This window comes from Pleurotus ostreatus (genome assembly GCF_014466165.1).
Source record: "Pleurotus ostreatus strain PC9 chromosome Unknown scaffold_9, whole genome shotgun sequence".
Classification (NCBI taxonomy): Eukaryota; Fungi; Basidiomycota; class Agaricomycetes; order Agaricales; family Pleurotaceae; genus Pleurotus; species Pleurotus ostreatus.
Window position 1 is genome coordinate 866,580 of NW_023503164.1, and position 23,095 is coordinate 889,674.

Here is a 23,095-nt window from a genome sequence, read left to right on the forward strand (position 1 = left end):
CTTACTGTTGCAGCTCGAGGTCCAATCCCGAGGCAATATACATGAGGGGCGTCACCTTGAGATGAAGCTGCTCTAGCGTGCCAGCTGCGAGGGCTTCCGCTTCTTCGTTGGCGAGCTGAAGGCGAACGGCATCTTGCGATAGTGCTAGGGGATGTTAGCGTGAAAGCAAAAGCTAATGTAATAACTACTTACTTGTTGTTTCCGCCATGTAGGGGTTGGGTTTTGAATTATCGGCTTCCCATGATTCGACTAGCGAGCGCCATTCGAGAATTGTCACCGGTTCCAGGTGCGCTTCCAGTTCGCGGTGATTCTCAACATGCGTACTACATTGGGGGATAGCCTCCTTCAACCGCCGAAGTAAAGTATTGCCTACAAATGTTTCATTAGCCATGTGTATCCTTGTAGAAAGAAACTGGCGAACGTACCTAGCGCGACAGTCTTCTTCCAGTTTCTGTCCCCCATTAGATCATCCAGAAGCTCACGACGCGAGCCTGGACCCATTTCCTTCGTTTGATTGGCTGCTGGGTTCAGGTAGTCCCAGCCACGTTCTGGCGCTTCACCGTCGGTTCGCCCGACGCCCGGGGTGTAGTTAAAAGAGAACCGTGCTTGACACATGGCGATGTGAGCTGGGAGATGGAACTTGGGCACCAACATTGTCACAGAGTCGTGAGGGGCGGCATACTGAAGATGAGGTGGAAGAGATTCCATGCGACGCCACAGATGGATGTGCCATTGGCATGCAATGTCGTACGAGGCTACAATCCGGGGAACTTTGGATGCGACGGAATTCACGCTTGAGAAAAAAATATAGTCCATATTTACATATCTAGCGAAGGTGTTTAGTTTATGAAGAAACCTATAACAACTGCCACTGACCTTTCACCATATCGGAGATCGCCGACTGACAGAGGGCGTTTGAAATCATGTCGCGTGCACTTGACCGTCCCCACCCCATTGACGGCCAGGCCCTTCGCAGGGCGTTTGTCTGCGTCGTTGACGGCCTTGTGTGACACACAGGAACTTTTCTCCACCGGTGTTTCATCGCTGGTGACGTGGGCTTGATATGTCTTGTCCTCCACAAAGTAGCTCCATCCCTGACTGAGGCCAGGATCCAGGACGTCGCTGGAGACGTTCTTCCGTTTCAGACGGAAATTGGCATCGATGCCAATGAACAGCGTATGCAACCAGCTAACAAAAATAGATCAGATGTGTTGCGGCATACGTACTCCCAGTACTCACTTATCGTGTTCCGTTGCCACAGGTAAGTTCTTGCCAGGCTGCGGACATGCTGGGCATAGGACGGCCAGCTCTCCTGGTTGGGTTCCATCGGCCCCTTCTGGGTCATGGCCTCGTGCTGCGCGCTTGAGTTGGTGAAGGTGCCGCCATTCGCGGCTCATGCGGAGGAATTGCGTATATCGATCCTATAGAAGACGATCAGTTTTATCCATGGGTAGCACTGTCAAATGGACGAACTCGGGGTGCATCAATTTCGGTTTTATCGGTTAATCGAGCCAGAACGCGGAAACCTGCCCTTCAACCGAGAGCATTTGGAAAAGGTCGAGGACCTGGAATGAGGCCGCCGTTTGAGGAGTCGAGACAGTAGAGGGGAAAAGTCCTCGTTGTAGAAGTTGGACGGTAAGCGGCTGAGCTGTTTGGCAGCCACAGAAATCGAGACCGACTTCATGTATGCCTTGGACGTCAATGACCACGAAAGTATCAGCTTTGGCTCGAGTGGGGTTCAGGCATATCTTGCCCAGGTCGTGGCCGAGTTGGATCCGTAGGCCCAGCGCCTTGAGGCTGTGAGGAACGAAGTACGATTCTTCAGTCCAACGCTTCAAGGGATATTGTGAATTTGTGGGTTAAGAACTAGAGACACTTCGCGTACCTCTATGCGATGGAAAGGAGTCCGTCGGTGATTAATAACGATGCATTGCTCGCAGTAGAGTGCCTCATCGAGGCAGTTGAGACAACGGAAGGTAGTATCGGTGGAGGGGGCTGAACAACCGGGGCAGACAATGGCACTAGCCGCCCAACCACGACCGGCCTTCCTAAGTAGCTGCAGTAGATATTGCTGTCTAAACGGTAGCCAACTGGCCAGGGGTTCGTCCTACTGGATAAGCATGTACCCTAAAGTTACCACGCAAATCAAACACTTACTGCCGCTGTCCGATTTCGCTTTTTGACCAGCTCTATGTCAAGCTCTGAAAGCTCATTGATGTACGCTATATCGAGGTCTCCAAAGTTACTGGGATCAGGGAGGGTACTTGAGGAATCAGGGGGGGATAGTGAGTTTTGCTCAGAGGTGGTGTATTCGTTGTTCCAAGCGGGTTCCCATGCTGGAGATTGGCTATCCAGAAGTGGGGGGAGCAGGACAGAGCCTGTGGACCGGCGAAGCGAGCTCCCGTGGCTCTGATATGAGACATGTCGGTACGCGATATCTGCAGGAGGAGCGTCCTCGACGAATAACGAAAACGCCAAAGTAATACGTCGTCGTTTTGCCTTGGACATGGCTAGCGCCAGTGGAGTCGCGCCAGTGCCCACCAACAAAACCATGTGAGACCATGTGACCCATTCTTTAGGGCAGCCTTCGGCAAACTTACGACTAAGAAAAAGAAGGCCGTCTCACTATTGACTGCCATGAAAGATGTATTTAGAGCTCAAAAAATAAACAACGACTCTATCTAGATATGTGATTCTATGACAGAAACGGGTGTGGCTTTCCGAGCCTTGTGGAGTAAAATTCGACGGAACGAGTGAGGAGCGTTGTAAGTAGAGGTGCGGGCGTATTGATTGATCTCAAACTCGTCGACTTTGTGCAGGAAGGCACGAGCGCCGAGGCTGAAGCCGACCTTGTCCTCAAACATAATGACCACAATACAGGTCTTCTCCTCCTGACGGATTTGGAGAAGGGCTTCAGCGCGCGCTCTGCATCCCTCTTCAATGATATTGAGTAGTTTGATGGGGAAGAGATAGCAGGAGGAGTAGTGGTAGTCGTGGTATGGGTGATGAGAGTCCGTATAACCGTGTTGGCGTACGTGGAGCACAACGGCGTGGGTATTGACCCTCTTCTTCCAGATTTCATCGCGTCGAGGGCCCGCCACGAGGTCGCAATACCCAAACATGAAGAGAGCGAGGGCGTGGATGTAGCGTCCGTATCGGTAATTGAATCGTACCATTGCACGAGCATGTGGTTCAGCGGAGACGAGCTGGCAGACCCGCTTGTGCATTTTCCAATCGGCTTGTTGGCAGTCAACAGTCTAGTGGTTCATCAGTGCGTTGATACCCTGCGGCAATAGAAAGGACGTACGCAATAAGTTACCAAGTAGCACGCGCCGCAGCGCATCAATGACTTGCGAGGGATATCCCGCCGGCATTGAGCATTTGTGCAACGACGGTTGTGCTACGTGCGGTGGTCAGTACGTGTCGGGATTGGGCCTTTGGGATGTCGCCTACAAAGTAATGTAGACCAGGTCCATAGTGGTCGGGCGCGAAACGACTATCTTCTTCTTCAGTGTCTGTTTCCGACTCTGCAGACCTGCTGTCTAACTCGGTTGTATTGTCCTCGGTGTCTGGGTCCTCGGTGTCTGGGTCGTTCTCGACATCTGGTTCACTCGGAACATCCGAATCGTTCTCGACGTCCAGCTCATCCTGAACATCTGGCCCTTCGATTTCCACAACCGTCCGGGGGCGAATTGCTGGAGGTAGAACATCGTGCGCAGTGGGACTGGTGTGCCGCTTGCGTTTTCGGAGTCGGGTGTACGCTGAGGAATGTGGATCGGGCGGGGGCATGGGTGGCAAGCGATGGGGGACACGTAAGTTCTTTCAGCCTGGGTGTTCAGTTGTTATTGCGAGAGGAAACGTACTGGCTTCGGGAAGGGATCCGCATGCCCTACAGGAGTCAGTGGTGCAGGCGACGGGAGCGAAGCTTGTTTGAAACTTGTTTGTTGGCCATGTTCCCTTCCGTCGACACACAGAATCTGCCTCAGGTAACGGTATCAATAAATATTAAATACGCCCACTATTCCAAGTTGTCAGAGAATGGTGATTGTTGCCTTCGTTCGAGCCATCGGGGCATTACATGACGCCTGGATGAACTAAGCACCTTCGGAACTATCGGGGGCGTCTTCGCTTCTGCTTCGATTTTGGCCTCGCTTTCGTTGTCTGTGTCCGATGGGTTTCCGTCGCCCAAATACCCACTATCGCTAACTTCGCTGCATTCATTATCTTCTTCAGCGTCGACATGATCAGCCGGGGGAAAGAGGGCCATGATACCGGCCAGCACTTTTTTGCTAAACATGACTTGTTAAATCAGATGGGAGATCCGATAGAAACCTGCAAACCTAACACGCCGGCGTGCTTCTTTTGCGCGAAGAATTTCACGTCGACTGCAGAATAGATTGAGTGGATGGCACTTGATGTCTGCAAAAACTGGGTACTCACCTTTCACGGTATTTTGCCTGTGAGGCACGCTTGGACGCGGCTGCATTGGCTGCCACTGTTTCGTCCTTGGAAGTGTCACTTGCGCGGAGGCGGCGCATTCGTAAGCGAGCTTTTTTACGAAGCGCATCCTTGTTCCTGGAGGGAGACGGAATATGAATCGAGACTATGCATAAATTGATGAAGGGCTTATTTTCATAGTATGAAGCGGCCGCTTTACGGCGTTTGCTTTGTTGAACATTCGTCATGATTTGAAGATCGGAGTGGAGGAGGAAGAGAGGGACAATGGGGCAAACTCAAACGGACGGCGGGTCGTGATGAGCATGGCAAGTTTGCGCTGATCGTGACGGGGTTCGTGGCAATTGTGGCGAATTCGTGATAATCGTGGCAAGTTCGTGGCGATCGTGGCGAGTTCGTGGTGATCGTGGCGAGTTCGTACTTGACATTGAGTGTTATTGGCACTGTGGTGAGGTATTAAAGAGCGCTGGTACTGTGGTGGGACATCTAGAAGGATAATGAAAGGGAATATGTGGCGTATTCAGAGTTGTAGCGTATGGGGGCTCACCATAGTGTCGGACTGGTCAAACGGAGCGCAGCGACTCGTAGTAACCTTTGAACCCCGTATGTGAACCTAGGTGAAGATGTGAGTGTTTTTTCAAAACTTTTGAGTTTGTTTGAGGGTTAATGAATACAACACCACAGACGTAGCGTAGTCGTAAGTGGTGGGTGGGCAGTTGGCACTAACCTCCCTGGTGTATCCTATGTCGAAGGCTATGTTTGAAGGCCTAATTAGCGCCCATGAGAAGATAGATATGGGCGCCTTTGGCTCTGACCGTGGGAAGACTACCTTACTGATGTCTACATTGACTGTGGGAATATAGTTGTATTTCTCACTAGCAATGTTGTATTGATCCCGCTTGTAAGATGTAGACAAACAATATATTCTCCCAGATGGAGTGACAAAGAGCGCACGAACAACATGTTTGAAATTAAGAGATATCAAATATTCGGCTGGTATGCAAGACAAACGGTAGCTTAGTCAATGAGGCGGACCTGGCCAGTCGCAGCGGCGGCATTGAAAGCCACAATGGCGGCCCCACGGGTAGGCTCCTTGTTGTAGATCGAGCCTGCAACACCAAGCACAAGGGGGGCGGCGTTCGTCCTAGCCAATGATCAGTGTCTACCCCCACGAAGAAATGGAAAGCAAACTAACCAGCCGCGGAAAACACCCACTTGGAGGCCGACTATAACAACGTACCAGCGCCGGTGCGAACCTAAAAATATGGGACAAACCCGAGGAATCGATCTGCCAGACTATGACTTACAAGTCGAGGCCTCTGCTTCCTGGTCTTCGGAGGAGCCTGGCAATCTCGATCAGCGACGAATCATCAACCAATTAGGCGGGCATGCTCACCCATGGTGGGTCCGTCGCCAGGGACAATTGGAGGCGCAGAGTTGGCTGCGACAGCCACAGGAGCGGGAGTTGGCGCCGGAGCCGGAGGAGAGGGATTGGCACCAGCGCCAGCATTGTTCGCCGCTGTGAATCATGTATATTAGCCAATTCAAACAACGACGAGAGTATAGGCGAGACGTACGAGGTGTTAGTGCCGCCACCTGCACTGCGAGGCTAGCGACCATCTCAGCAAGGCGAGAGATTTCGGAGTCAGTAGTAATAGCCATGGTGGGACTGATGGGGGGGACGGGGCTTGTAGCGGGGCTTTATGAGAATGCCGTGAGAAGCAGAAGCAAGGAATGCCCAATTTTCATTGGCTCAGGCGATTTGACCATCAGGAGATTGATTGGCTGGGGAAACCCAATCTCCACCCTGAGACCACCGCGCTGTACAACTAGGAATGGGCCGCAAGTGGACGACAAAAGACCAAGAAGAGTTTCTTACTGGATGGGGGCCGCGTTACAAACAAGCCAGCGAAAAGAAAAATTACATGTTTTTCTGGGATGACCTTTTTTCGGCATGGTTCATCGTGTTCCCCAAGGCTGTCGCGGCCGATGTAGTGAACATTGCGCCCGAGCTATGGTCACCTGAACAACAGGAGACAGCTCAAAAGGGCATCCTGCAACGTAAAGCGGTAAGCTAGCTCGTTCATGATAATAATAGCGAAGTTACTTATCTAGAGCTAATAGCAACTGCGAGACTGGTTTCGAAACCACATGCGTCCCGATTGTCGCGTGGATTCGCCTGGATACATTAGAAAGCTTGTGAAGCTGCATGAGCAGAAGAATACTGGCAAGCGCTCTCGAAAGGCGACAGAGATGTATTCGGCACGATTCTACCAAGGCTCAGATACCCAGAAGACCGTTCAGAAGCGACTGCGAGACGAGGCACCTCGTGATTCGGCTAGAGAGCTTATCCAGGAAACGAAGGCGGAGAAATCGAGTCGTCGGATGAAGATCTACGGTGCTGAGATCATGGCGGCATGGAAGGGCGCGACAGAAGAACAAACAAGTGAGGTATTGGTTGCGCTGGACGAGAGCCGAATGCGAAGAATGTCTGAGGAGGACAACGATCCTATGCCAGATGACCAACAAGAGTGAGTATATTATAGCAACGTTCGAGTATGGTACTTACCTTTCATTTCAGAGGGCTTCGGCGTCTTCCTCGTCTCATGGACGTGGCCGCTAAGGAAATGCATGACGTTTCGGGATGGTACTTTACGATCTTGAGTGGTGGGCGTGGTGCGGCTGGTGTGGTCCAGACGGCGAGGTACGTTTCAACGGCGATAAGAAACCTGGTATCTGTGCTAAGGGGAACAAACAGCTTTCATCTCGGGCAAACAAGGAATGGTGTTGATTTTGAACACGCTTACAGCGATTTCAACGAAGTTGTGATGAAGCCATGGACCTCGTTTGTCAGGAATTTGTGTGGTACGTGTTTGACTTTGAGAGTTGACGGGCGCCTGACACAAGTTCATGCCAAAAGGGGAAAGTGGTGCCCAGGTTCCAGCCTCGGAAGGGAGCACACTTGAACACGTGCCCAATCAGGGTTCCGTTGGTCCACCTTCCCCATCGTCTCGCTCCCCAATCCCTCGCCCTCCGATCCCTCAGGAAGGGCTTGTTGGTAACGGGCACAGAACGCCTCAGATGGCCCAACCGGAGGGTGGCACTGATGGTACGGCAAGAACCCCCACTCCCACCCCTCCGTCTGGCGATGGCAGCGAAAACGTCTCCCCTCGACATTCTGAGGGTGAAGTGGCACAGGCTGAGCCACAAGCCTCGAACTCACCACCACCTGAGAACGCTCCCAGCAGCACATCTGGAGGTCGAGAGGATGGGCCAGTTCGTGCCGAACCACAACTCCCTCATTCCAGCTCACCACCACCAGCCCGCTCACCACCACCTGAAAATACAAACGACAGACGGAGGAGTCCTTCCCACGACGCAACCGTTGAGCACAACATGACACTTCGGGCTTCACAGGGCCTCCGCCCAGATTCATGGCTTCAACAAGCTCTCAAACGTCTACGAGCCACCGAGGGACCTGATTGGCGTGAAGCGGTAGACCTGTGGGAGGGTATTGAGAGAAATCAGCTCGAGAAAGCTCAACCTGAGGGCACCAAGGTACGTGATTGTATCCTCAACCTCCATGAACCCGGCTCACAAACTCGACAGCAACGCTTCTCCACTGTGAACCGCCCCCCTCAGATCGCACGATGGTTCGCCTATGGGCGAAACTTTACTACTGATCCCGACATCTCTGATATAGCACAGTACGAGCAGGAGCTGCTCACCTGGTGGGCGTATCTTCAGCCAGAATGGCGTACTTCGACAGACCCCCTACCGCTTCCTTTGTATCACACGCCGGAGGGCCAGAATTGGAGTGTCCTCAAGGTTACAGGGTCTAACGGACTCCTGATCGTCATGATGGCTTTCGCGTGGTGGGGTAAGGCCGTCGGCCTGTCTCCCTTATGGCTTACTGCCACAGCCGACTTGAAGCACACCTTGAAGGCCCTAGCAAACCTCTGCGAGGAGACGGGTTCTGTACCCCGGTGCGTACCCCATATTAATGGTAACGTATTTTGTTTATACAGATCCCCGCAGGCGTTCAACTATCAAGGAGCGCAGAGGTGCTGGCACTAACATTGGAAAAGAAAACTCCACCTTGGCCGGCCGACGCCGCAAACAAGCAGAGGCTGCCCCTCTTGCTCGTGTCTCTAGCAAGCGCCGCAAACAAGCAGACCCTCCGACTGTCCCTCCCACTCGCGTCACACGTAGCTCCGCTGTGTGTGCTTCCAACAGTCGTCGCTAGTAGTTACAGCTTTGTTATGTATCATTCGTCAATGTTAAAAACCTTTCTTGTTCATTAACGTGAGATTTGCGAACTTAACGAGATGATCGACTGAACTGAGGGACTTGGAGAAACTTAGTTAGTGCAGGTATAAGACTTAGCATTTCTCATGTATGGGACTTAGCAAATTAGCCAAGGGTTGGAGAATGGACTTAGCAGAAGCCTATGAGTCTCATGATATTTTGTGAAGGAGATTGCAGTATGTGCACATGTTTTATTGTGATCTCAAGACATGTATTACTGCTCGCAGGTCCACAAAGTGGACGATGGGACGGTAGACGGATTGGGGACAAATGCGATAGAAGAATCTACTATCTCACAATACTATCTCACAACAGGACTGACCGTGGAAGCCTGATTATGCCAATCATTTACAAGATTGATTTGGAAGGCGCGGAGCATGAAATCCACTCAAAAAGGAAGGTGGCCGAGTTTTGACGCCCGGCAAGGGCACAGCCACTGCCACTGAGTGGTATTCCACGGTTGTCACCAGTGGCAGTTTACCACAATGGTGTACCACTGGGTGGTGCACTACTGCCACTGTGTTGTATACAACAGTCACAGTACTGCCTGCCTCGAGCCATGGTCACTCGCACAAGACGGTCAACCCGCTCTACTTTACCGCTCCCGACCGCCATGATAAATTGCTTGAATAAGGCCATGGTACGTGATTTAGTCGCTAGTTTATGTGTGTCATTGAGCGCTTGTAGCCGCAGTGCTTCGTTTTGGCGTGTTTTGCATTGGACCTTGTTCACCAGGCCTTCATGGCTCTGGTATGCAAGTGGCGCATTATCGTGGACCCCATTTTCTATTCTTTCAACAATTCCGCCAAGGCTGGAGTCATTCTCGAGCTCCCGGCAAGCACAACAACTCGAGTTTGGGTGAGTGATTTGCTGCTTACACGTGCGTGCATGAATGAAGAGGCTCCCGCTTCTCACTGTGTAGTCCCATGGATCGCCGAGCTTGTCATGGAGGCCGAAGGGCCAGGCCGAGTGCGCACTTCTGCCCTCAGGAATGGGGATCAGATAGCCCATGCAAGAATACTTCCGTGAAGGCAGTTCACTGGTGCACGAGCAGATCGGCTCAGTGGCCTCGGAAAGGGAATCGACATCTATGGCCTGTGCCACATCCTGGGGACCCGTTGGCATGGTCTCATGCACGACTGGAGCCCTGTATGCCGTGAGTTTAGTAGCTTGCTTTCTTATTGTGCAAATTAACTTACACTGCATCAATCGCCTGCATCAACCGTTCCAGTTTTCCTTCAAACAGCGCACCCATGACCCCGTGGTCCACCACCAGGCTTTCAAGGAAGTTGCAAAGCCCAAGAAGGCCTTTTTCGCCAGTGCGTACTAAGTCACGTAGCTTATCCTCTGGTTGCTGAAGGAGTGTGTTCAGCGGGCCATCATATATCTCCCATGCATCCTCATCATTGCCAACAGCCGGTGGACCTGCAAATCTTGTGAGAGGATGTTCCGAGCTGGCTGGTGCAACTGCCGCTGGAATCAGGTTAATGCGCTGGCGGAATTGCCTGACCAAGGCGACTCCTTTGGGGCAAGGCGGCTTCTGCGGTGCTTGTGCATCTGATGAATGACCGCTCGGTGCCGTTCTTGGATACTGTTGGATGGTTTCTGGGATGGACACTTGTGACGGAACAATACTCGTACTCGCACTGGCCGTGGTGAAATATTTTTTGAAGAAGCCTTTTGCATTATTAGCGGACAGTTCGGCAGCACGTTTCTTTTTGTTTTCATTGCATTTCTGCGATCCCTTGTGCTGTTTTCATCAGGAATTGGCTTGATATATAATTAGTCTTCTTTCTAGTGCAATAATGTAACTTGTGACGCACTTCGCTTGCCATGAGCTGCTGTATATCACCTGGTCTCGAGAGAACTTCAAAAAAGAAAAGCGGTGAGGATAGTACCGGGCCGGTTACCAAAGGGCATTCCCAAATAGGAGCAAATACACTTTGCACGCCCAGAGCAAGGCCCACTCAAAATTCACTCTGTTTGCCATTGAATGACACCATAATCATACTATATCATCCATAGAGCATGCCAGAGGACCCAAGGGAGGTTGAGAGAGCTCTTGAATCATGTATTTGAAGTTGCCTCCACTTAGGATTTAAGGCCGCCAGTGGTTGGACTACCTATCTAACCCTATATGGGCGCTTAAAATCCTGACCCCCCCTTGAGTTCGAATAATACCTGTGGAGCTGGTGCATTGCTCTTTGGTGACACGGTGTTTACCCAAAGGGCACCAATGCTGACCTGCCCCGAATAATAAGACAACAGGTGAATGATAGCAAGCCTCGACACATACCAGCGGACATGGCATCCAAACGGCGACGTAGGGTTCGGGCAGCGTCAATCTCACGGCAAGGACTGCAAGTCTTGTACAAAGTCCCCGGCTTCTGAGAATTTTCGAAGTATTTCCTCTTCTTGGTACGATGGCAGCAGCTACAAAGTTCTCGCTTCCGACAACGAGTGCAGCGCGTATATACACAGTCGCCAGCGGAATTCAAGAACGAGGACCTCGGAAAGCGACCTGTGCACAGCCCGCAGGCCTTGAGAAAAGCCGGCACACGTATAGTCAGACGTCGACGGTCTTGGTGAGCAGTTTCTCGTTCGACGCGTCTTTTGGAGCAAGCCTGACACAAACCGTGCGTTGAATCCCAATAACTCGGCGTACAAGGCCATACTTTGACGCAATCCATGCAGACGGCAGAAATACCTCCTGAGGCACGGGGCATGATGGGGGGAAAGAAGGGTGTATTGGGGGACAGAGAGCATACAGTAACACGGCCAGGTAATACAGGATACTAATCAAAGTACTTAGGCCCTGTTCGGGATCCCCAACTACTAGTTGGGGGTCGATTTAGTAAAATCACAACTAGCGAGACAAATCGTGTAATTCTCGGCGCTACATTTAGTCTAGGGCGCTACAACTAGATGATGTGACAGGAATCATGTGATGCCCCTTTAAAAGCCCCTGATAGGGGTAATCAGATAGCGTTCAACCAGTTTTGAACAGTAAAATCGTGCTTCCATCCATCATGGTTACCTTTCACATTCCATAGAAGGTCAAGAAGCCAGCACCAGCAGCAGCAAATCCGACGAGCTATAGGCCTGGCTGTCTCATATACTGCCAGTGCTGTTGTATCTGCTGCATACATCAATTCTGACTGGTCAAAAGTAGATCAATGGACTCCTTTGGACGTGTCGCCGAGAGAATGAGTGTGAAAACACGTCGTGCAAGCTGATATGCGTGAAACGAGGAAGACGAGAAGCTGGCAGAGTCACGCGTGACATGTTACTTAGTTGGTTCACACGTAGTTAGAGTGGCTACCGAACACCTTCCCCCAACTAGTTTAGCCATAAATCGGTTCTTATTATCCCAACTACATTCTCGCGGGCAACAACTACTAGTTGCGATCTTCCTGGGGATCCCGAACGGGGCCTTACACATATCAAAACGTGTCCACCAAGCCAAACTTCCGCGACCAATCTCCTTTTTTTTTGGCAGAAATAGAAAGCCAGAGGCTTCTACAACTCGAACGAACATAGAACACGAAAAGAAAACCAGGGCAGTGTCAGAAAAAGCAGCAAAAAGAGACGGGCGAAGAGCCCGAACTTTCGCGTTTACTGTTTGTCCGTATTTGTACGGGCATATTAACCCTTTTAGAGCCAAAATTGCGAGCGTAGCAAACATCACAGTTTGGGGTCGCTGAGGCTACGCTCTATCACTCATGGACTCCTCTACCATGGACGTCGATGAAACTATCATGGCAGCGCTTGATACGCCCACATACGACGACGATAACGACCCTTTGGTACGCTACAATGCTGAAATCAACAGCAAGATACTTGTAGCCCTTTGCCTCTGGGAGGGTGTCCTCACACTCCCCTGGGAGGTTCGGAGTCGCATCGCAGGAACGGTGCTTCGTATCATATTCGATGTAGTTTCAGGATACCCGGGCTCCTTGATCTCCCCATCCCTCCTTTCCGACTTCGAAATGCAAATGATACCTGAGCGGTTCCGCCCTATACTCGTTCAAACGCTGTATGAAGCCTGGCAGGCTAGGGATTTCAAAAGACTTCGAAATTTGGGTGCGTATTCGATGCTTTGTGGGTGACTTTAGCCCATCTGATATCTTCTTCAGAGTTTCTACGTGAACCGGAGGTCCCAGCAACTCCAGACAAACGCGAAACTCGTAAGCGCTGTTGACATTGATTTCCGAATAACCATCAACTATTGTCTCTGAAGTCCTACACGAATCTTTCAACTTGCCATATATCGGAAATGTCCCCGAGCATCTTCTCTCCGTCATAGACTCAATGAGGAACAATGAGCAGTCCTATGCTCCTATTCTGCCCATGATTCAATCATCCGGCATGGGGAAGACAAGGGCGCTTTACGAGATCGGCAAGAAACGGATCGTAATCCACTGCTGCTTTAGAGAGAATGACTCTAGTGTCTTTATGTGTGGGTGTACCCATCACTCACAATAAAACCATCCTCACGGTGTCTAGCTTATCCTCCTCCTGATGTCGCCTTGCGCGACTACCTATTGAAAGCACCGAGTCCACAGGACAATGAGGGTTCTTGCAAAGCGTATATTCAAGCAATATTTTACGCCCTTTTTAAATCTGTCCTAGCGGTGATCGATCTGGTCAAGAGAGATAATGACATCAGCCATAGAGATGTTATGCGTTACTTTCGGCGCTCTGGTTCTTCCAACAACTCTCCCGTTCCCCTCGGAGACACTCAGGACATCACTCAGACAGCGTACCTTGCCATCCAGAACCACTTCAAAATTTTGTTCGATACTCCTCATGAACGACGTGCCTTCTACGACCACGTCATTTTCAAAATCCTCGATATGCCTTTGCCCAACACGAATCAGCTGACTGAGACTGCTCGCGAAATGTTTGAAGCTGTCGAGCTACATAAGGATCATTTCCCCGTTATTTTGGCACTTGACGAAGTCCATGTTTTGTTCAACGACAAAAGGGGTTCGACCCAACACTCAATCTACTCGCGTTTGAAGTCCGTCCTAGCTGATCTTGGCCAACGCATCGGCACAGTGGTGCTTTCGACAGCCACCTTCATCCCCCTCGTTGCACCATCAAAGGAGATTGCACCATCCGCTCGAGAACGGGCTGGTGACCTTTTTCTTCCGGCGCCCTACACAGAGTTGTCATTTGATGTGCACTGTCGCTCGCACCCCCTGTCCAAAAATCTCTCCTTGAATGACATCGGTACACTGAAGCAAGTCTCAATATTCGGGCGCCCTCTGTAAGCTCGAAGCTTTCCCTGCGCCATTCGACTCACCATCGCATATGATCATAGTTGGCAAAGTATGGTCAATTCTCATTTCAGCATGGAGCTACCTGGCGAGGCCGTGCAATTGATCCTCAACACAGTGATCAGTAAATTGACTGGACAGCAGTTCAATACATCGCTCCCGGATGGAATGAATGCGCCTGCACTTGCCGTCCTCTGCACCCGAATATTGCTTGATCTCTCCCCGGGTATTTCTACCGCGCAGAATTTCGTATTGGAACTCATCCGCTCTCATCTCCGCGTCGTCTACTCTATACAGGAGGACCGTGAAGTAATCATCTCAGGCTCGTCTTCCGAACCCCTCGTCGCAGAGGCTGCTGCAATCGTTATGAACTCAGACCGGTCGGCCAGCAAGCCCATGGCGGTCTGGCGCATCCTGGCTCAATATGTTACCCAAGGGTTGATGGGGCAGGGCGATGCTGGAGAGTTACTTGGTCGCACAATTAGTATCATGGCCATGGATCGGGCGATCTCTAGTTGTCCAACATGGGCAGAATTGAAGTATCAGACGCCCATCGAGGTCAACAAGTACTTCCACGCTCTCCTTACGCACGAACAATGGGAGGCACTGAGAATTTCTGTTCCTGCCAACTTTTCGATGCTCGGACAAGCAGACAGTGCCCGGTCGTTTGAGGACGCATTCCGAGGCGCCTACGTCCACTTTTCTCATTACTCCAGGGCGAGGGATAGCTCTCCGCTGAATATCAACTACCTATGGGCCTTGTGGATTCGCGGCGTTGCCATTCAATGTCACCCCACACAGGAGTTCACCGACCGGGTTCTTCCAATCTACTTCTCATCGCGAGGCACGATCCAGCCTGCCTCGATGTCGTGTATCCTGGAACAAGACAAGACCAGCCCAAAGCTCACCCCTTCAAGCGTTGCAACGCAGTCTGCCCAGGAGCTGAAAATCTTCAACGGCGGGACACAGCTGCCTTACATTACCGTCCTTAACTGCTATGCCGGCTCATCACTCGCGGGTCAACCGCCGAGGTATCCACAGCCCCGTGCTACGAGACACCCAAACCAAAATGAGGAGGCCCCTCGTTATGAAATCGTTTTACATTCCTTGGATGCGTATATAGGCCTGGGTGCTCATAATGAAAGCATTTCCGCGATGATCAACGGTTCCACATCGTCCCTCTTCGAACATCATCCCCGCAAAACACCAACGGCTCTCTCTCTGTTGCATGCTTTGCAGCCGTACCTAGACGACGATCCCTCGACCACCCAATGGTTCGGGCACTAAGCATTCTGTCTCAATCACCGCTACTGGACTTCTGAAGGGACAGCCGCTGAAAGAACCGTTGTATCTCGCCGAGCGGTCGTTAACCTGCCTGGCTTTGTTTCCTCTAACTTCCGACGAAGGAACTTACTGTACATTGTACATTGTATCACTGTGGCTCAGTCATTCAACTTGAACAGATACTCCGGATTCATTGGCATGTATGAGTAATGACAGATCGGAGGATGCGCGATTTAAGGGTAAGGCAGAGAGGGCGCGATAGAACAATGAACTGTACTATCAACGTCGATTTCTTCCGTGACTTCCATCCGCTCGATACATTTTCTTTCGCCTTGTCAGTTCCAGCGCCCACTCGCGTTCCGATCTCTCGCTAGCCTAGCGTTGACTTCCAGTCGGCGCGATGCGTCCGATGGTGCTGGCGGCAGGCGACCCGATGATCATGAATATGTAGCAGACGACGTTGAAGTAGTGCGTGCAGACGATGCGTGCTGCGACGGTCATGGCCGAAGGCGATTTGACCTACGTTTAGTATCCTGTTCCCACGCATCCGCTGCATTGGGTCCCATCGCCCTCGTCCTCGTACCAACCTCATACCTAAATATTTGACCCATGGACGACTCTGTCACCGGGGTGCTTGCAATTGCCTGCTTCAGGTGAGTCGTGGCTATTGTTTACTTCCATGTAGAGACTCATCTTCGGGAACATTTACAGGCTATTTCTTGCATGGGCGTGTAGAGAATTTCTGCTCCGGAGCAGCCTCTACGCAGACCTGCAGCACCTGTCTGCCCAAACCGAGGGTGTCGTAGAGAACGATGCTGAGTGGGTGGCGCTCCCGACATTCTCGCCTCGACCAACTTCAGCGGGCCGATCACCACCTACGAGCCCCAAGCCCTCTGCACCGCGATTATCCCTACATTCGCGCCTTTCTCGCATAGCCTTCTCTGCCTGCTTTGCTGAGAGCATGACCCTTGTACTGCTCTTAGTCCTGCAGACTCTCGATATACTCTCTTCTCGGTCAGTCGTCGACATGCAACGTGTCGTCCAGCACGTATTCAAACAGACTTAGAACGCGATTGCTCAACTGGATCTTGTCGCAGTTCCTCTTCATCTTCCTACTTCTGGTTTTGATTCCCCTTGTTATGACCATCGTCCTGTCATTAGGTGCGACATCTGGCAAAGGAAATACAGCAAAGAGACGTGCCATCACGATCAGATTCGTGCTCAATGTCATCCCCGTGCTACTGGTCCTCGTGGCGTTCTCGTACGTACCCCTTCCGGATGAGTCGCTATCCGCAGATATCAGGACCTCCACATTATCCCGTTTGAATGTTTTGGGCACGATCGTGCTAGGTTTACTTTCCGGTTTTGGTGCAATTAGCAATGCTTGGGCGTTTCTCCCATTCAGTTCTCGTTCCCGGTAGGCGAACAAACTCATTCGCGCGTCCTACAGTCTAACTAGCGTGTTTGTGACAGCGCCTCAATACCTTCAGAAGGCGACATCAAATCAGCGGACCTCTCGCTTACGCGCATTCGCGATGATATCAACCAACTGAGGCTACAACTTCAAGGTTCTTCTGTACCGAGCGGAGCGGAGGTCAGCTTTCATTATCGTATACCATCCCCGAATCAGTACGCTTACTTGCATCATCATGAATAGACTTCGAAAGATCGTGGCCAAGGAACGTGGTATTCTCGATTCCTCTCCAAGTTCGAAGGTGATGACCGTGAGTAGCAACAAGCTTTGAAGTCACTTCGTCACTGATTACATGCTACCGTGCAGGTCTTCAGGAGCTGAAGGGCCTGGAAGCCCTTGAACACCAAATGAGCCTTGACCTAAACGCGCTCCGGCAGCGCCGTCAAACCGCCATATTCTCGGCCACCTTGAAAGGTCGTTTGTACAACCTCAGCGGAAGACTTTTCTCCATTTACTGTATCATTAGAGTCATCAGCGTGCGTATACCTACTTAATTCAAAGACTAGATGGTGCTGACCACCTCATTAGTCCATCGTGAATATTATCTCGTCTCGCTCAACCTCCCACCAAACTTCCTACCCCGACTTAATCACCCAATTCCTAGCCTACTTGCTGACGCATATCTCATCCGAGGTCAACTTAGCAGACGTCGCGCGCATGTCAAGACAGATCAGTCTTGTGTTAGTAGGAGTCATCATACTCAGCAGCATCAGGCTTGTATTACGCGGAGTGACGAGGGTAGCTACATCATCTATCTTCATTCGTCGAGGGTTTACTGACCGTGTTGTTGGCTATTAGGCTCTACATGTGAGCAATCGTAGCCTTGGTGCGTCGTTGATGCTCCTCGTTCTAGCACAACTGATGGTAAGCCTATCCTCAGAATCAATTTCTCTCACTCTCATCCGTCCTTCCATCTAGGGCATCTACATGCTGTCCACCATCGTACAACTGCGCTCGACATTCCCTCCGCCACCCGCTGACTCTAAGACCAGCGAAGAAGCCCAAAATTTGTTCTCTTTGATACCGAAATATGAAGTTTTTGGATCGTTGTTTGATTGGTCGTTCGTCGTCGCTGCTGGTGCGACCTTGGTCGTCCGATGGGGTGCAGAGAAGATGGGTGAGATGAGTTAGGCCGTTATGATATTGTTGTAGGACTAGTTGTTAGCAAACGGACAGTTGTGTGCATCTATTAGCTGTTTTGTACGTACCATTCATGATATCAGCATGCGAACCTCATAGCGATCAGGTTAGAGTTAGAGCCCGCACCCTCTCTGACCATGGATGGATAACCAAATCTAATTATTTGGGTGGATCACTGGCGCACACCACGCACCATATTTCTTGGAACAACACGGGAATATACAAAAGCCATTATTCCTTGTCCCGTTACGCGCTACGCATGGTGAACGCATTAAATTTGAGATGCGACGCGAAATGACCTGCCCTAACTTCGGTCCCCATCACGTAAAAATTCGGCCCTATTTTTTCTGCCCAAGACCTCTTGTACACCACCACCACCACCATGCTCTGCGTCTTGCTGCCAGGCATACACCATGCGCTTATCGTACCTAAGTAACAGAGCGAGATGGATGCGCCTGCCGGGTGAGTTTGCGATTTCCTCTCTCGTCGAGGCAGTTGTTGGCCAGGATGAGCTTCAAATATTTTCAGTTATCCCTGTCTTAACAATTTCATGTCGAGACCTTTGAAAATTCTGATTATTTTTCATCGCTTTTGCGAAATGGATTTAGCACTTACTGGACACTTTGTTTCACAGTCGTCAAGTACCTTTCTCGCTCGCGTGCTCGCCACTACTGAGCCGGACGGTGCTGATCGAGTACCTTCATGGTGGAGAGTTGAAAGGAAACATTGCCGGATGGATTATAATCAGCTTGATTCGACGACGCGAGTGTGCCATCGATGGCATCGATCTGATAATTTGATTGATAAGTCCCGTGCCGACCTGCCCTAAAGATCAGCAGTGCGATACCATACCTTCGTGACTCCCATCCAAAAATTTCATCCTTGCTCAATCTCTCTCATCTCCTCCACCAAAATGTCGTCTGCTGGCACCATCTGGACCATCCCCCAACAGGCAAAGGGCAAGCTCGTACGTCTGATCTATGCGAATCGAATCCGGTTGCTCATCGATTTGTTTGGTTTGTAGGTTAGAGCTGTTGCTACCTTCGCCGGGATCAACTTTGAGCTCCCAGCCTCGTACACCCACTTCGAGACCAACAAGCAGCCCGAGTTCCTCGCTAAGTTCCCTCACGGGAAAATCCCGGCCTGGGAGGGCGCCGATGGCTTTTTTTGGTCTCTGGGTGGCTAGTGTTCATCACTGCCCGAGTTTCTGAGCCTGTATAAACTACAAACCCTACTGCAGATCCGGCAGCAAGGACCGTGTTCGACCACAAGACATTTTCGGCCGTTAGAGGTTCGACGGTAGGTACGGGCACCATAGGAACGTCGTCTAGACTGCCAAGAGTAACTGGATGCGAGTTGATAGTAAAAGTTCTGATAAATGAGTGGATATCCTTTATTGGGGCATCAGCTAGAACCTAACACAGGGTGCGTGTGAGCATATCTTATGGCAAAATATTGAGAAGGAATGAAAGAGATAATCCAAATAGAGTAAACATGTCCCACCTCCTGTTAACTGAAACATATTCTGAAGATCTTTCTCAAATGGTAGCATAGAATATTGTAAAGGAAATGTTACTTTATCCTGTATATCTTTTCATATATATTCCTTATATTGATTGTCTATGTATGTAGTAATCTTCCTCAAATTATAGCAAATATCTGCTAAATGAGTTCCAAGAGTTGTTGTGCAGACCATATAAATGATGTTCTAACTAATTGTAACGACCGTGTGGAATGTCGGGGCTCGAGGGGTAGGGAGGACGCTTGTGTCCCTAGCGTGAGGGTCCCGTGGCCCAGGGAAGGGGGATTGCCTGTAACCCAGGCTGTGGGGAGTGTTACCCGCTCTGAGGACTGGCGAGGTCACGTACGCGCATAGTATGGTTGAACAAGAGGAATGAATTGTCGGAGTTTTAATATGTAGCAAATAATACTAAGTACAATAACTACTTATGGGTGAGCGTCTAAGTACCGTCACAGTGCCCCCCAGTGGTTACGTACTTTGTAAATACTAGAGAGAGAAAAAAAAGGGGAGTAGACCAAGGAGATGTTCTATACGTAGTCTGATTATAGTGTACATAGTTCCTTTCTAGCGCAAGGGTAGAGAGTACGAGAGACAGATCGGGAGAGCGGAGACGAGTGAAAGAAAAGAGATAAAACGAAGAGGTGGGAGAGAGAAGAAAGAGAAGAAGAGAGGAGGAAAGAAAGAAAGAGAAAAAAAAATTGCGTGGTGGGTTGATGGTTACTTCTTGTGGTAGCGAGATTTATTATGTTGCGCACGGCTCTCCGGACCTTTCGCCCGAGAATTCGCGGATTGTGCGCTGGAGGACGAAGGTGGGTCCGTGGCTATCCGCTCGGATAGGTATCTGTGATTCCTAGCATGTCGAGGAGTAGTAGTTTCGCGAGTCGTTCGCGTCGAACATGAGGCCACGAATAGTTGTGGTGGTGAGTTTATGCAGAATCTCTTCGAAATTCGCGATTGCGTTGGTGAGGGGGGAGACCGTGTTGGGGCGACACTGACGTCTGAAGTGTTGGAGGTCAATACGTTCGATGCAGGATCTGTTGTCGTGTACGGCGAGTTATGAATGTCCGGAGTCGGCCTGAGCATTCTGAGAGCGGATTGGGCCTGGGGTTCTTCTATGAATCACACATCTAAGCTCACGGGGAGGTTCCAGTACACTGTTGGCGAAGAGGGTCTCTCCTTGGGCTGCCTAACTTCCGCTAGTGCTAGCTGATAGGCAGTCTTGGGGACTAGAGGACCTTCGCAGCTGTCTTCCGTAGCGTTCCTAGAGCGTGCCAGATACCCTCGTACGCGCAGGGCCTGGTCTTCGTCGCCAAATTGAAGCCAATACACAGCACGTCCTCCCGTCCAAGTGTGTAGGATCTGGTTCACCGCAAAGGGGATCTTCCTCACCGTTTCTCGCAGCAAAGCTATCAAGCCGTCAATGGATGCTACTCCCAGCGGTAGTTCGTCTATCCGCCAGAATGGGGATATCTCGAACGCATAGGCTGCGTAAAGCTCTTTGGCTCTTTCAGAAGACTCTTGACCGATCGCAGCCTTAGCTCTATCCGCTGTAGGCAAACTGGGAGGACGAGGCGAATTATCCGCCTTCAATTTTGCTATCGTGGCGCTTACCGTCTTCATTTCCGCTTGCTTTCTGGCGGCTAGCTGAGCGCGGGCACTAGCTAAGCTGGGCACGTTATGGGCATTGTCGTCTAGTCCATCTAGATTATGCCATTGCCGAACCGGGGTCTCAGGCCTTTTCTCTAGCTCCTTTAGCGTGTGCGGGGAAGGCGCGGGGGTCATATTCCTCATTGACGGCTCTCGGTAACCTTGTCAGTTGGAGAGCGAGAGAGAGCCGGGCCGCGGACGATAGCCTGGCAGAGACTTCAGGCGGCCGACTGATTCACCAATCTCCAAGGATAACACTCGCAACTTAGAACACTCAACGAAGTGGCGCCACGGACCGTCTTCATTAGATATTAAAGCATAGTTCTGCATATCCGGCGAGGGGAGCACCGAGTGGGCACGATGATAGTATTTCGTCTCATCGGAAGTATATTCGTGTAGGAAGAAGCAGGCTACCCCTGCGTGTGACAAATAGAGTAGAGCATCGTCGTAGACTTCGTCTGACATCCATATGCCCATGAATGCTTCGTTCCTGTCGACTAGGAAGGTGTAAGGCAGGTCCGTTTTGTCTATAGGTGCCTGGTCCTTGAGCTTCACGTAGCGGATCCATGCGTCGCGCATCTTGATTCCTCGTTGCATCTCGGTAATGAGGTCTACAGCCTCTTCGAATGTCTCGACTTCGTTCAAGCGACTCATGTGATCATTGGCTGGGAATAGCAGACAATTTTTCCAAAGCAGCCGCTTTTCCAGGGAAGCCGATTCGCGCAAGGCGTCTCGCAGCTGCCCTACTTCTTCCAGCAGTTTGCGATTGCGCCTGGTTAGACTACGAATGTAAGCCTCCGGTATCCGACCCTTCCGTCTTCCTTCCACGATTTCCGACACCCACGCCCCATTTCCCTCGAAAGGAGATACGAATTCGGGGTATAGAGAAGGCACATTCAAGTGACTATGTCTTCGAATGAAGGGAAGATAAGGACATTGGGGCTGGTAATGCTGAGGGTGGTAAGTGGGATCCAGAGGACCCAGGTGTCCATTGTATCATTTCTTCCCACTCGCAAGGTCCTCCATGTCTATCCCAGGTGCTTTGATTCCTGGGTAGAAAGGCAACCTCTTGGAGTTGGGTGACCACAGTTCGAAGCGCCGACCCGCTATTATGACATCTCTCGCCATTCAAGGGTATTCACCTGGCAGAATAAGCTCAGATAGGAATGGTATTGGTCCGGGATCATCGTAGTACCCGGCGTCAGGTAGCAATCGGGGGGAAATGAAACGGCGAGTGTCGGTCTCCATGTATACTTCAGACTGCAGAGGTGGTTGTGGTCGGGAGATCGATGGATGATAGCTTGGGGTATAGGGCTTCGCAGTCAGGTGATAAGGAGGTCTATTACTTAGGGGCTTCCAGGCGTCGTAAGTATTCTCATTTCAACTCTGGTGCATTACATAGCTCGTATTCTGACAACCACGAATCTTCTGTCGCGTCCAGGCCTTTCCATTGCACTAGGTAGTAGCGCTTCCGTCCGGTCTTCTTGGACGATATTTTGTGCCCTAGGATAGCCCGAAACGGTGTTCTGATGGTACGTAGCGCTTCAGGTGCGATAGGTTGATAACCGGATGCATGGGATAGTTAGTTGGTAACCGCAGACGGTAGACAAGAGGGTTCAGCTTTTCTAATACTTCGAAGGGGCCTATCATACACTGAATGAGTTTACGACCCGTGCCTTCGGCTTCTACCAACTGCAGGGAGTGAGGGTTGACTAGAACTAAGTCACCGGGACGGATCGACTCCATGGGCCTCTGTTTCGCGTTGTATGCACGTGCTTGTTTCTCTTGCGCTAGCACGAGGGCGTCGCGAGCCGCTGCGCGCATCAGCTCTATGTTCTCTATAAACCGTTCGGCGGTCTGACTCGGCAAGAAGGGGTGTTCAGCTTCGTCCTTATTGGGTACTAGCAACGCGGCCGACTGCTGGGGCTTGTATCCAAGAAGCAGGACGTCCGGACGTTTACCCGTGGACGAATGTATTGAAGA

The 23,095-nt window shown here is 50.9% G+C and overlaps 9 protein-coding genes across 9 annotated transcripts; 4 read left to right on the plus strand and 5 right to left on the minus strand.

The window, feature by feature from the left end:
- Window positions 1–2,145: 2,145 nt before the first annotated feature.
- PC9H_011470 (uncharacterized protein) lies at window positions 2,146–2,508 on the minus strand (the record flags this gene model as incomplete). The annotated part of the gene is made up of 1 exon (XM_036780954.1): window positions 2,146–2,508. The coding sequence occupies one exon, from the start codon at window positions 2,506–2,508 to the stop codon at window positions 2,146–2,148; it is 363 nt and encodes a 120-aa protein (XP_036626809.1).
- Window positions 2,509–2,681: 173 nt separating this feature from the next.
- Window positions 2,682–4,685, minus strand: PC9H_011471 (uncharacterized protein; the record flags this gene model as incomplete). Its single annotated transcript, XM_036780955.1, has 7 exons — window positions 2,682–3,257; window positions 3,308–3,400; window positions 3,454–3,819; window positions 3,864–3,977; window positions 4,103–4,289; window positions 4,341–4,385; window positions 4,441–4,685. 7 exons carry the CDS (start codon window positions 4,683–4,685, stop codon window positions 2,682–2,684), a joined length of 1,626 nt encoding a protein of 541 aa, XP_036626810.1.
- A 787-nt stretch (window positions 4,686–5,472) lies between these two features.
- PC9H_011472 (uncharacterized protein) lies at window positions 5,473–6,117 on the minus strand (the record flags this gene model as incomplete). Its single annotated transcript, XM_036780956.1, has 5 exons — window positions 5,473–5,599; window positions 5,651–5,711; window positions 5,763–5,798; window positions 5,852–5,974; window positions 6,033–6,117. 5 exons carry the CDS (start codon window positions 6,115–6,117, stop codon window positions 5,473–5,475), a joined length of 432 nt encoding a protein of 143 aa, XP_036626811.1.
- Window positions 6,118–6,290: 173 nt separating this feature from the next.
- PC9H_011473 (uncharacterized protein) lies at window positions 6,291–9,098 on the plus strand (the record flags this gene model as incomplete). The annotated part of the gene is made up of 8 exons (XM_036780957.1): window positions 6,291–6,524; window positions 6,580–6,986; window positions 7,037–7,159; window positions 7,214–7,320; window positions 7,376–8,013; window positions 8,065–8,441; window positions 8,494–8,674; window positions 8,991–9,098. The coding sequence occupies 8 exons, from the start codon at window positions 6,291–6,293 to the stop codon at window positions 9,096–9,098; spliced, it is 2,175 nt and encodes a 724-aa protein (XP_036626812.1).
- A 142-nt stretch (window positions 9,099–9,240) lies between these two features.
- Window positions 9,241–10,598, minus strand: PC9H_011474 (uncharacterized protein; the record flags this gene model as incomplete). The annotated part of the gene is made up of 3 exons (XM_036780958.1): window positions 9,241–9,910; window positions 9,963–10,513; window positions 10,587–10,598. The coding sequence occupies 3 exons, from the start codon at window positions 10,596–10,598 to the stop codon at window positions 9,241–9,243; spliced, it is 1,233 nt and encodes a 410-aa protein (XP_036626813.1).
- Window positions 10,599–12,485: 1,887 nt separating this feature from the next.
- Window positions 12,486–15,332, plus strand: PC9H_011475 (uncharacterized protein; the record flags this gene model as incomplete). Its single annotated transcript, XM_036780959.1, has 5 exons — window positions 12,486–12,846; window positions 12,900–12,950; window positions 13,004–13,222; window positions 13,270–14,035; window positions 14,090–15,332. The coding sequence occupies 5 exons, from the start codon at window positions 12,486–12,488 to the stop codon at window positions 15,330–15,332; spliced, it is 2,640 nt and encodes an 879-aa protein (XP_036626814.1).
- A 606-nt stretch (window positions 15,333–15,938) lies between these two features.
- On the plus strand, window positions 15,939–17,934 carry PC9H_011476 (uncharacterized protein; the record flags this gene model as incomplete). Its single annotated transcript, XM_036780960.1, has 9 exons — window positions 15,939–15,982; window positions 16,041–16,343; window positions 16,396–16,746; window positions 16,803–16,923; window positions 16,987–17,053; window positions 17,110–17,279; window positions 17,332–17,541; window positions 17,602–17,667; window positions 17,722–17,934. The coding sequence occupies 9 exons, from the start codon at window positions 15,939–15,941 to the stop codon at window positions 17,932–17,934; spliced, it is 1,545 nt and encodes a 514-aa protein (XP_036626815.1).
- A 922-nt stretch (window positions 17,935–18,856) lies between these two features.
- On the plus strand, window positions 18,857–19,129 carry PC9H_011477 (uncharacterized protein; the record flags this gene model as incomplete). The annotated part of the gene is made up of 2 exons (XM_036780961.1): window positions 18,857–18,910; window positions 18,968–19,129. The coding sequence occupies 2 exons, from the start codon at window positions 18,857–18,859 to the stop codon at window positions 19,127–19,129; spliced, it is 216 nt and encodes a 71-aa protein (XP_036626816.1).
- A 1,455-nt stretch (window positions 19,130–20,584) lies between these two features.
- On the minus strand, window positions 20,585–21,766 carry PC9H_011478 (uncharacterized protein; the record flags this gene model as incomplete). The annotated part of the gene is made up of 2 exons (XM_036780962.1): window positions 20,585–21,273; window positions 21,409–21,766. 2 exons carry the CDS (start codon window positions 21,764–21,766, stop codon window positions 20,585–20,587), a joined length of 1,047 nt encoding a protein of 348 aa, XP_036626817.1.
- Window positions 21,767–23,095: the final 1,329 nt, after the last annotated feature.